Raw genomic sequence first — 13,004 nt, forward strand, 5'->3', positions numbered from 1 at the left:
ATTGTTTAAGGCAGGTAACTATGAAATCTTGGATGTCACAGTTTCCATAAATGCAGCAAAAAGGGGAGATTTCCAGACAATCACTCCTTGCAGCTGCAATAACATGTGATGACAGCATGAAAATGAGATGGTGACTAAATATTTCACTATAGGATCAACTGCATAAAAGAAATTTTATGCTTCTGCAAACCAATTTTCATTGTCACTGCATTGAAATCAAATTTATGTTTTGTCAGTAAATGTCTGTTGATACAGACCTCATATTTCATGACAGATTAACAGCTTACGAGGATTTCCGCTGAAATGATAGCAGCCCTTTGCTGTTTTATCAACCATTCAGCATTTGATTGATGTGCATTTCTATCATCTTTGTGGAAAATTACTGACTACATTAAAATATAAACATTCAACTATGAGGAGCAGGTGACAGTTTCCCACTCCTTATGCGTAAATCTTCACCACATATAAGAGTCAGAAGTAGCATGAGTGTAGGGGCAAACCCAGGGCACAAAACAAGGACCGCCCCCATGCTCAGTGGTTATGATGTGCTTTAAACTATATGTCACTGATGCACTCAAAAGCGAGTTAGCAAATGAATTGGTATAATGCTGAAGTAAGACACGAATGTCCTTTTTTCTCCAAATATCCTCCATCAGCTCCTTTGCTGACAAACCTTTTGCACTGGAAATAATAGCTAAGCTTGTTCCCCAAAGCTAGATACTTATTTATCTGTTTTACACTTTGCTATTAATAGATAAGTAGTAATGCAAAGCCATATGTGTAGAGCTGCTGTGTTGCTGATGACATAAGAGGGATAACACGAAAAAATTGTGCCTTACACGATAGAGAAGTCATGCTAATGCTGCCGATGCCAGTGGAGGAAAGTGGTTTTAGTTAAAATAGCACAGTAGCATTTATTCTGCCGTAACACAAGCCTAGTATATATTAAAGCTATATGTGAGTAATTTAGGTGCTAATAGAGTAAAAATATACATCTTTCACATCTTACACAAGGACATTGCAATGTGCGTTGTCATGTATAAGTGATCTTTCACCAGATGTTCACTTTGTTTTTATATACAGTTCATGTCCTGATTATGAAATGTGACTATACAGCCACAGCATGTGCTCTGTTCTCCTCTAAAATCCTCCTCTACGGCCTCTGTATACCATGACATATGGACAATGAAAAATTCATGGGCCGTGGTTAACACAAATCTGCAGAGGAGATAGGAAAACATGAGCTTAGCAAGCAATTTGCCTATTACATTAACAGACGGAGCTGTCGTGGGACGATATTGGCATATGCATATTTCATCTAATCAGATTTCATGTTTAAAGAGCAGTGAGAAAGTGGTTCAAGTTGTGGAAACAATGACATCATGCTGTATGTTCATCTAGTGACCCAGCCCAATCAAGCTAGAAGGACTCAATGTTTTCAAAGATTGTATCTCAAAAAGCACAGGTTCAGGATTTTAGGCTGTTTACTTACTATAGATTCACTCATTTTTTTCCCTCCGTGTATGTCAGCACCAGTTCAGTTCAAATGTTTCTTTTTTTCCTGTCAAACACAGACACCACTGACTCTGACATGCAGAAAAACCACACAAAGCTCAACTAAATTCAGCCACAGATGCATTAAACCAGTGCTCATGCACCACAGTACAAAAATAGATTGTAAAATATTATGTTTGATTGGTGCGTCTGGACAGCGTTAATATATTGAAGCAATAAATTGTTTTTTTTTAATACTCCTCCCACCCTGGAGGATTACAAGAAAAAAAGAAAAAATGATTCCAACGGATTGCAATGAAAATGTTTCTTTTTAATAATAATCAAATCAGCAATGAGTGAGATGTATTTCAAACAAAAACAAAGCTGATAATGAAATATATAGAATCTGTGCCAAGACCTGGAGCATATAGGATAAATGCGAGAGAGCCAGAGAAGGAGGAGGAAGAGGGTAACTCCTCTCAACTGCTTTGCCTCAAAAAAGTGATTGCCTCACTAACTCTCAGAATACTGTTGATTTAAGCCATGTGCACACCAGGAGTGTTAGGTTTCTGGAGGTGGGGGGGAGAAGGGAGCGGAGAGGAAGGTCAGCAGTTTGGAAGCATAACTTGAGAATCCGAGAAACCGGGAAAAAATGGTGCTTGTAATATTTTCCAAAACAGACGGCCATCTTGTTTAAATATATCATATACAGCACCTCTAGGTTGAGTTTACAAATGTTTATGTTATTGCCTTGTAGCACATACCGCGTCCCTGCCAAATTAATGTGAGTAATACTCAACATAACCATGACAGCTAATAACAAAAACCTGACCCTTGTCATCTGTCATTCAGCGCTATTTATGGCTATTTATGGCTTTTTCTCAAGGCATTTTATTCCAGCACAGTCTGTCATTACTCTTAGCTTTATATAAGAGATCGTTTTTCTTTTAGTGTGTCAGTAAGCACACAATAAGTAAAAATATCTGCACTGGCAAGGTTTAATGCATAACTTAAATTTCCTGTTGTACGACTGTGCAGTGTTAATATTACATTCCTCCTGGCAAGAAATTAAATTGGGGACACAAAGTAGCATGGGTATAATCAATCCACGTTGGCAGAGAATGCATGATAATTATAAACAAAATCTGTGTCATTCCCTGCGAAGAAAGCAGCTGCAGGGGTGACAGGCGATGCTGAACATGAATATGGATCACAGGACTAAAGATCTGGTAACTGACGCAACCCCGGTTTTGCTCGAGCTGGCTCAAAAGCAGGGACGCTGGTAGTGACGTGGATGAAAAAAAAAACCACGAGCTTGGATTGAGTCAAATGAAGAACGTTTCAGATTAATGTCGTTAATACACCAGGAATAACTCTGCACCATCTCCGCACCTTAGTGAACTCCAAGCAAACGCAGAAGAAATGAAAGCCATTATATAGACAACAGCAGCCCAAGTACGCTAATGTTTCATTATCATCTCTTTAAATGCAGATAAATGAGAATGAGAGTGCACTGAACATGCTCAAATAAAACGACATATGCTGCTTATTAAATAATCATCCCCTACATGATTATGTTGTACATGCACATATTGTAGTGCTCTGTTGAATCCATAACCAGGATGCCAAGAATAGACTGGATTTCACCACCATCTGACGGCTGCATTTCACACACTTCTGTACCAAAAGGCTCAGTGAAACTCTTTTTTTTGCCCTCTCGTCTTCTTTACCTCCTGAGGTAGCTTGACACACTTTCATGAATTAGCCTAGACAAGATGGACAGCTATTACAGCTGCCACAGCAGATTTAGCTGAATCCAAAAGGTCAGAATTAGCATTGAGAGAAGCACAGGAAAAAAAAGTCCTAAAATTGTTCCCCGGATCAATTTCTAACATTTTAATATTTCACAGCAGCACAGTATTCCTTCTTACGTGTCCACAGTGCTAGTATTTATCGTAATAAAGGTGGATTTAATATGGCGTTTATAGCTGCTTTTTCATATGGAGCCTATAAATGGGAGAAGAACTTTACTCAGCAGCTGTGTATATGTGCAAAAACCCATGTGTGTGTGTTTAGGCCTACAAGTAAGACACCCTTGAGGCTTTAACTCACCTGCCAGAGTGAAGAAAATTACTTAGCTCTGCTGTTTTGAAACAAATCACAATCAAGTCTCCTAGCAGCAATTCCAGCAGAAATAAAACTCTGCTTCAAAACTAGTAAACCCTTAAGTGAAGAACATTAGAAATCTGGTTGCCTTAGTCAAAAAAATAGTGGAATTCCTTTAGGCTATGAAAATAAACCTTTAGCTTAAATGTGGCTCACAGAGGAATGGTATTATTGAGCCAAGTGAATGAGCAACAGCCGCCACAGGATGTTAGCGTTACTATTCATAACTTATTTTTCCTATGCCTAAAACCGTTTTCCCTTCTGGTCTCACCTCTGCTGCTCTCTTAAAATGCAATTACCTACTGGCAAATTTACAGGAAAAGAAAAACAATGACTTTTGACCAGAGGAGTCGTTACTGTGAATGTCAAACCGATGCTGCACAAGAGCCCGCTGAGCAACCGAGCAGAGGAAATATATAGAGAGAGATGAATCACTTTAATCCTTTGTTTTAGACCAACTCGGGGTTTAATACAATGTGTGGATTCAAGAGAGGCAAGGAAAGCGGATCGAATGGCAAACAGACATGTTCCAGCACTTCAAGACTCTTTACCGGAAACGCTGAATGCTTTCCATAGGTGTGACTGATGAGGATGTTTGAACAGTAGACACTAAATAAACGCAAATATACTGAAAGTATGTCATAAAGCAAAAGGTGATTCCTGATTCCTCTCTTAGTTCTAATTATGTAACGTAAACTAAAAAAGCATTGATCAAAAGTACATTCGGTTTCAAAGTAAAAGGCAAACAGAGGAAACAAACAAGGGAGTGACGTGCTATGAAGACAAATCACAGCTTTGAAAAACATAAAACGGTATTATTTTTATATTTATTTAATTATAAACCAAGTCAGGTAACAGGTATAATAAAAGGTGCTGAAAAACTTTTTTTTGTACCAATATCAATCCAATCCTCTCTTAAACAACTAAGCTTTTAGTGATATATTAGTGGATACAGCATACTATGTGATAAATATGCCCTAACAGCAGGGATCTCGGTTATGCAACACATTTTCTGTCATTTAACTTTTTTAGCTTTTTTAGGGAACTTTTAGTATAATTTCTGATTTGTCAGCACCATTCAAACATTCATACTCTTATATATTCATTGCATAATAAACTGCACAGTTGCACTCGTCTGTTTTGCTTTTTCCTCCTCAAGCATAACTCCACAAACCTGACAAGATGACAGCGCCGGTGACAGGTCTCACTCATGTTCTCGCTAACATTTACTCGACTTACACGGCTCTGGTGATTGCTCTCTTTATGGCACGTCACTCAAAGCGTAGTTAAGCATTTGCTCGACAGTTTAGGCAAATGGGCTGCGTTTAACTGTTTGTTTGTTTTTTTATTTGATATTCACTCCAGTGATTTTGGCGGTTGTTGTGCCAATACAAATACCAACTATTGGTCCAGCTCGGCCCTAATTTTACATTTCCAAGAAAAAAACTAAATAAAATCTAGTTATTTAAAAGTTAAATAGCATTCCAGTGTTCTAACACGTCGTACTATGTGAGAGAAAGGGATCTGAATCAATGCAGCAGAGCCGAAGGTGCGGTCTTATTCTCCTTTGTACCAAAATCTGGCACCGACATTACCCGCATTCAAATCAGCCACTGACAGTTTGGAAATGTGGGTCTGTTATGTTAATGGCAGTTAGCGTCATGCAGAGATAGAAAGCAAATACACAGAAAGATAAGCTCAGTTTGTTTTAACTCCGCGCCCCCAGATGTGCTTTTGTCACTTTCAAAATTCACATTCAACAAGTCAACTGAAGTGATATCACTTTAATGTTCAAACTCAGTACCCCCCCCCCCCAAAAGAAAGAAAGAAAAAAAAAAACACAGCCTATTGAAAAATTCCTTGTCAGAAAGCCAAGCAGGGCTGTTTTTCTCAGCTCATTAAATCCTATATTTTTTTCACAGCACAACAGTATTTGGCATGGGAACCAGAATAATTCACTGGCTCTGTTTTTCTTTGTCCTCTGATGGACTTCGTTTTGATAGGCAGCCCTTAACAAGTGAAAATATTAAATGAACTAAAGTACTTTTTCACCATTTCACAATTTTCACACAATGGAACTAAATTACTTGGCCCAAAATGCCAATTTCCCACTAAAAGCAGACTTGAACAAATGGTCTGGGTAACCAAAATGACATAATTGGGAGTTTGAGATGAACCGTACTGTGAGAATGAGTTTTAAGAGCATGCGTATGTTCAAAGATCAGGACATGATGAGTTTGATGTTTCAAGGGCCAACACTCAAAGTTCCATAAACTGGCACTATAATAGCTGTTGGCATTCAAGATGAGCTAATATGATAATGTATCTAAAGGCTACAATCAAATCTCCAGCTGCCACACTCACCAAACTCGTCGCAGATGCTCTCATTTTGCAGCAGGGTGGGGTGTTCGAAGGTGTCCCGGCAGTACAGGATCCTCGTGCTTCCATCCAACGCAGCAATGCCGCCCAGCGCCAGCACCGTGTGGTCTATGAGCAGAGAGGACGGCTGCTCTCTTAGCCGTGCCAAAACGGAACGGTAACGACAATACTGAGGGTAACTGAGGACTAAAACCTTCCGCCCATCTTCTTCCTGGCCTGAAAAACACAACAAAAAGGCACGGAGTTAGAAGGGCCACAGAGGTTACACATACTTTAATTTGACATTGAACTGTAACTGTTTTGCTTTTTTCAAGTGCCCCTCTAAGAGTTGTAGAGAAGGGCAGCACTTAATTTTTACAGAACACATCCACTCTTCCATTTCTCTTCGGCTTTTATGATTTCATTCTAGCTCATCGATCATTATTCGGCTACTTTTATATTCAAGCACATCTACTGCCAGTGTGCTGTGAATATGAAATTATCTGTAATCTCAGACTTTGTCCTAATGAAATTTTATTTGATTCACAATAAAACCAAGGAGGATCAATATGTAAACCAGCAGAACAAACTTAATACTTTATTTTGTTTTAGTGAACTTTCAAGAATTTGTGAAAGGCGCCACATCTGCACTGTTTTCAGACGGACAGGTGTCCCTTGCGAGCTGATATCTCATCACAGTGATTTCTCTGTGTGTATCAGGAAATGCATCGCGTTAAGGAAGCAAGATTCTCTAACGCTGCTGTTTCATTGTGACTTTAAATAGTCTTCATGAAAGTTTCACATCCTTTCCTTGTAGTAATAATACACTTCAGCAAACTGACAGGATGCCTTTCATGAGTGCAAACATATGACGTTGCTGGGCGGCATGTTCGAAATGCATGACATGCATAGCTGCTTGGGTGACAAGAGGAATGTCAAAACAACTCCAGATGCCTTCTTTTAACGAGCAAGTTCAAGGATGGGAATTCTCAAACAGCAATTTAAACAAGGCTGGTGTGAATCAGTGTTTGCAGGTATCTGTGTACAGCCACTTGCTGATAAATGTCTGAATTTATGTCTGAAAAAAATTATGGTTTGTCGCCTTGCTTCAAAAGCTACACTCACTGTTTCACACAGGTAATAGCAAACCCTCCCACTGGAGCCAGACTTTACTTTTGTGTGATTAACATTCCATTTACAGTGTGTAAGTTTGACTAATGCATTATCACCTGTGACAACTGACTGGCAGAGAAACCTCTACTGTTATTTGGAGAACCTCAGGACAGGAAGTGCACACTGAGCTGATACAATAAACTGCCATAAAGCCCAGGAAGATATGCTGATAGACAGTCGGACAGTTAATATTATACTGGCACCGTGTAAGAACCTAACTAAGGGACTAGCCTGCTTTTAACTTTCGACTTCTGACAATGGTGCTAGATGATTGTTAAAGGCTCAACAGAGGTTTCACAATTCACCCTGAGGGTGCATGACTATGCGTATGCAATTTCAGTGCAGCCCATCAAAAAGTTGTTTAGATATTCAAGTCTCGACCTGAGCGCCGGGGCAACAGACAGAATGCCATTCCCAGCTAATAAAATACCATAAAGTCACCGTTGAACAGTAACAACTAAAAGTGTACAATGACACAGAAAGATAAAAATGTAACATAAAGTCATACAAATACAGAGCTCCGTGTCAGAGAGATGACAACTTATTACAGGAAAAGAAAACCACTAGAACCACATATATACGTAGGGTTTGATATGATGTGCTCTGAAACGTGCACTGAGTTTTATTTATATTTGTTATGTGTTTATGGCATTTCTCCTTCATAATGATGCCTGAGTAATCGCTTTTATGTTGATGTTATGCAACTAGGGTGTTGAGGTTACAGGTTACTGACAGTGATTAAAATGACAGTTTTAATGTTTAATTAGAACAGAATATATCTCCTGCCACCCACATATCAGATATATGATAATCCTTAACTAATTACATGCCCGGTTAATGTTTATTCAGCAGGAGAGGGTTAAGCAAGGCACTTTAGTAAAGAAATATTGCTGTAAATATCAGCCAAGCTGAAGCCATGAGAGAAGCATTTCCTGCTTTTTAAAAACTTATATATATCTTGTGTTTCCTGTTGGACTACTTCACAGAAACTGCATGCTCAAGTAAATCTGTCATGAGAATCTACTCCTTTACAAACAATAAATGGAAATGATCTGAATATACGCAGAAGCTCTGGCACTGCATCAACTACTTTGTATAATATAGCATCATCAGGGCTGACCACGGACATGCAAATGTTTTCAGTGAACGGCATGCACAGTACTAGTAATTGCAACAAAACATTTGGGCACGAGTGTTGCTCTCTTTCACCAGAATAAACAGGTGCTATGAAGTGTGCTCAGTGCACATGACACACTGGAAACAACTCCTTGGCACTCCAAGCGCTAGCAGTGGTTTTAGATGCAACTATCAACAGTACTATCAGAGCAAGTCCATACAAAATATTTTTTATTTTTATGAATAAACTGGAGAATTTTTTTTACACAAAGGCTGCCTGCCAGATCTGAAAAAGAAAGTCAGCCATATCAGCAATAAATCTGTAAAGTTATATTGCGTGTACCTTTATGGAGGGGGGCTACTCAAAAAGCAACAAAAAAGAATAACTAAGAGTAGGTTAAAATGAATGTCAACTGAGTTTCCAGCCATGAGCCCTGAATGTGAAATGATTCACTTTAATCTCTGTGAACTGAACTTTAAGCTAGCTCTTGTGAAGTCTGAGCTTGCACAACACTGAACTTCATACGCGGTTTTCTGTTCCAAACAATGAACTAGGTATGCCAATTATAGCCACTTTCATTTCAACTTTTCAAATGCCAAAGTATACATTTTCTAATGTCCTCATTTTTTCTGAACAGCAGAGCTAAATAAAGCTAAATGAATTACCCTGCTACCACAAAACGAGCAAATTCAAGAAACTGCAACTGCTGAATTTTCACTCACTTGGTGTAACAGTAGCGTTTAGAAAAACAGTAAAACTGATACTGACTAACAGTTTCAACTCTAAGATAATATGACAAATGAATATGAGGTAATGTTAAATTGAAAATTTCAATAAGTCCAGGGTGTACCCGCCTCTTGACCCATCAGAGTTGGGATAGCTGGCAGACCGTGAGTAATTGCATAAGCGTGAAAAAATGGAGGCATAGTAAAAGCTCACGTGTTTAATAGCTATGAATATGATCATAATGCTTGTAACCCTGTAATTATAGAGTATGATCATAAAAAATGACCTAGAACAAAGAACAATACTAGATAATGATCTGACATAAGCTAATCATAAGGCACACAGATAATATGCAAGTGCTTTATTTCTTAAAAGCAAACACAAATCTGTAAACGTCAGATTTTTCAGACTCACTCATTTTAATAGGCTGTTGTTTGCAGTAAGGTCTTAATACTATTCTAGCTTACTAACCAGACTACAAGGTTTCACAGCTGATGAAGTAGAGTCAAGCAGTTTGAAACACGATTTTTATATGAATTATTAACCACCCTGTCTACTTTTACAAAGCCCTTGGACATGACATTCATGGGAATTTCTGCTGGTGAGTTAATATTTCAGGGGGAGGCTAACTAGCAAGCTTTTCACCTTGCCTTGCTACAGACAGTTTTAAACAGATTTTAAAAATGCATTTTCCCTTTTGTGGTGGTATTTTCTGAAGCTGCAGGCTGATAAAAATCTCTGAAATGTGCAGCAGAAGCAGGACAGGAAGGACTCTATTCATAACATATTTACAACAGCTGCATTCCCAACAATTAGCGTAATTAGTTCCACTGTACTCCAACATGCGGACCACTTCAAAAGAAATTATTAAAACCATTCAGCCACTCCACTCACACATATATTCACATGCTACAAAGTCGCTACAAAGCCCACAAATGTATGAACACACATTTTACTGCATACATATCCCACAGCAGTCACACACATTTATCCAAGATTGCGGCATTTGTCATTCGCAATTACAGCTCAGAGGTAGAGCAGGCTTTGTTTCCAAATGTCAGGGATTTTATTGTAAGCGGTCACCGTCAGACCTGCTCTTTCTCCCGAGGACCCTCACAGCATTTCACTTGATTAGATTCAATTTGGAGTGAGAGCCGCAGGGCATTAATAACTGTACAAAGGTGTTGTAAAGTATGCATGTCAGTGTGCGCGTGTGTGTTGGTGCGTATAATGCACATTCAGTGCAAACACACTTTAAAAATTCCTTTTGTTCTTGCAGCCCGACCTTTCAAAATAAAGGACGTCCTTATCTTAATGTAAGCGTCCTAATTGGTTGGGGCTGTGGCTGTATCACTGGAGAGCTGAAGACATTGTGAGAACATTATGCAATTTGTTTCTCTCTCTGAGGACCTCTTTTCTATTTTCTCTTTCTGTCTCTCTGTCCTTTCCTAGTGGTAGTATGGCGTGTTGATCAAACAGCTGCGGTGCGGCAGATTATTTTCAGAACATGCTGTAAAGCTTCTGACCTCATAAACTACAATAGTGTCAGGGTCATAACTGCTCTGCAGGACAGCTGATAATATAACCACTCAGTCAGAGCAGCACAAAATAAATTCCAATACTTTACAGTACACAGTAAAGTGAAAAGGAATACTAATCATTCAATATTACATCCCCTGTGGTGCTTTTAAAACACGTATTACACTTAAAGGGGCACTCAGCTTATTTTCACCTCCCTGTAGCCTGCCGTATCATCTGCTGTGGCTCTGGAGGAGCTTTCTAAAGTTTCAAAATATAATGCTGATGATGTCATCGTACTAGCATTAAGGTTATCTAAGCTTGGACCAGCACTTTCCAAATATATAACTGAAAAAGCGCGGCGTATAAAAGATGTGGGGGTAAACAAGCCAAGAAGGCCCTAATCAGAGACGCTATTGAGTTGCATTACTGGAGCTCAACTCATAGCGAGGAATAAAAGGCAGAATATTTTGGCATCTCATGCTTGAATTATGACTGATCTGGTTGGCTATTGTTTCCAATGTGGAGTCAGTGTTAGTCGGTACAGTCACCACTACTTAAGAAATATGTCTGGTCTCCCTTTTCCATCCACCAGAATGCTGCACAATCAGATAAAATCTACCATCTCCACTTCCCGCATCCCTGCTGTTATCGCTGGATTTGAGCTGATTCTCAGTCTTGTGATCACTTTGCATGCGAGGCCCATTTCTATTACTTATGAATGTATATATTCTAAGTAGCACATCTCTTCATGGTACTATTTGATGGATAGGAATCCTTTAGTGTACATAATACCTTTGCATAGTGCTATATACCGAATATAATCAAAGGAATTCACTATATATATATGTATTTGTGTGTGTGTGTGTCAGATTCAGCAATTCAACTTAGTTAAGGAGTCATAAAGAGAATACTTCTTCTCCTTTTGATTTGAGCTGTCTAAGAGACTGCTAAAAAACCTTGATCCGTTTTCTCATGGCTTTCTGTTATGGTACTACCGAGAATAGCATTAATACTAGCTAATTCAACACCTCCATAGACTTGTCTCTGGTATGCAAGGCCTCCAGAAGAAAATCAATTCAAAAATGTACTAATGCAAAAGAAGGACTTTTATTAACATATGTCTATAGTTTGATATTCAGTCTTGCAGAAAAAGTTTGCTCAAGCTGTAGACACTTCAAGGATGACTGAGTTACTAAAGCAAAAAGTGCATTACAGTAATTTAATCAGGATGTGACAAAAGCATGGATGGGTTTCACTCTGTGTTGAGATGACAAGATTGGGCTGATCTTTAAAATATTCCCGAGATTAAAGAAGCATGACTGAAACATTTCTGTAATATGCAAATAAAAATGCGAGCTAGAGTCAGTCTTTTTTTTTCAGACACAGGCATTACACAACTACAGCAAGAGTTCGGGAATTGTGCAACAGGGTGAGGGCTGGTGATTAAAATGTATGTTTTAGCTTTGAGCCATCGAACCTCTAATGTCAGGAAGACAATTATACAAGAAAGTCTGCAATACTCATTTGTGGGCTGGAATACTTTAAAAATGACATCAGTCAGGAAGCATAACATTAACAAATGTTTCTCCCTTTATTTTTCTATCATGGGAACATTTTAGAGTTTCAGGTATACAAGCAGGACTGCATGCAGTGAGTCCATACATTATGTTAATGGTGTCATGACCCACGTAAATAATAAGACAGATGCTGCACAAATGAAAGGGAACCGAAATGGGGACCAAAGCAAAAAAAGTGAACAAACTGAGAAGTTGCAGTGCACAGTTTTCTTTTTATACTTTTGGTTTGAACATGTGAAATAAAACAACTGTACACCAGATGTAGTATTTCCTTTTTAAAGGGCCGGAACACAAGATTTGATAGTACTGATTTCCTGGCTTATCGGCAGCCGCTGTTCTTTATTCAACAAATAAAATGGAAAAAAAAATGAGACTCAACTTGCAGGGTAAAGTTGCTGATAATTCATTTGGAAATCCATCACAGAGAACAAATGAAATATCTGCTTTGATGGTGCATTCAAGGAAATGTGTAAATCTGAGAGCCTGCCAAACAGCAACTTTTTAATGTGAAGCATAATAGAAAGAATGAATGTCATCTTTTTTGCAACATCTGTGTCTGCCTCCTGTCAGAGGTAGACACAAAAGTTCCAAAAGTTGATTTCCTCTCAGAATCACTCATCTGTGACATGCTTTTGGAAACCCACTCGTCTTTCATAGACATCCAGCTCACTGAATTTCCCTTGAATACATCATTGCGATTTAAAACATAAAATTACTCAACTTCTTTTTTCACTAATGACAGCAAAGTCTTATGAGTTGTGCTGCGAGGTATGTCAGCTGTACCGGTATACCAGTTATATTGTCATGAATGACGTGAATTGTTCAAATACAGCTATAGTCATACATCTACTCCACCCACAGTGACATCGAGC

General features: G+C 38.7%; 1 protein-coding gene across 2 annotated transcripts in view; it reads right to left on the reverse strand.

The window, feature by feature from the left end:
* arid5b (AT-rich interaction domain 5B) overlaps positions 1-13,004 on the reverse strand; it is a 75,007-nt gene that overhangs the window by 35,583 nt on the left and 26,420 nt on the right. For both annotated transcript variants that reach the window (XM_063491726.1, XM_063491727.1), the window contains one exon: positions 6,025-6,255. In XM_063491726.1, the coding sequence (XP_063347796.1) occupies positions 6,025-6,255 (231 nt within the window). The remainder of the gene's footprint in view (positions 1-6,024; positions 6,256-13,004) is intronic.

Source organism: Pelmatolapia mariae, linkage group LG13 (assembly GCF_036321145.2).
Source record: "Pelmatolapia mariae isolate MD_Pm_ZW linkage group LG13, Pm_UMD_F_2, whole genome shotgun sequence".
In the NCBI taxonomy this organism is placed as follows: Eukaryota; Metazoa; Chordata; class Actinopteri; order Cichliformes; family Cichlidae; genus Pelmatolapia; species Pelmatolapia mariae.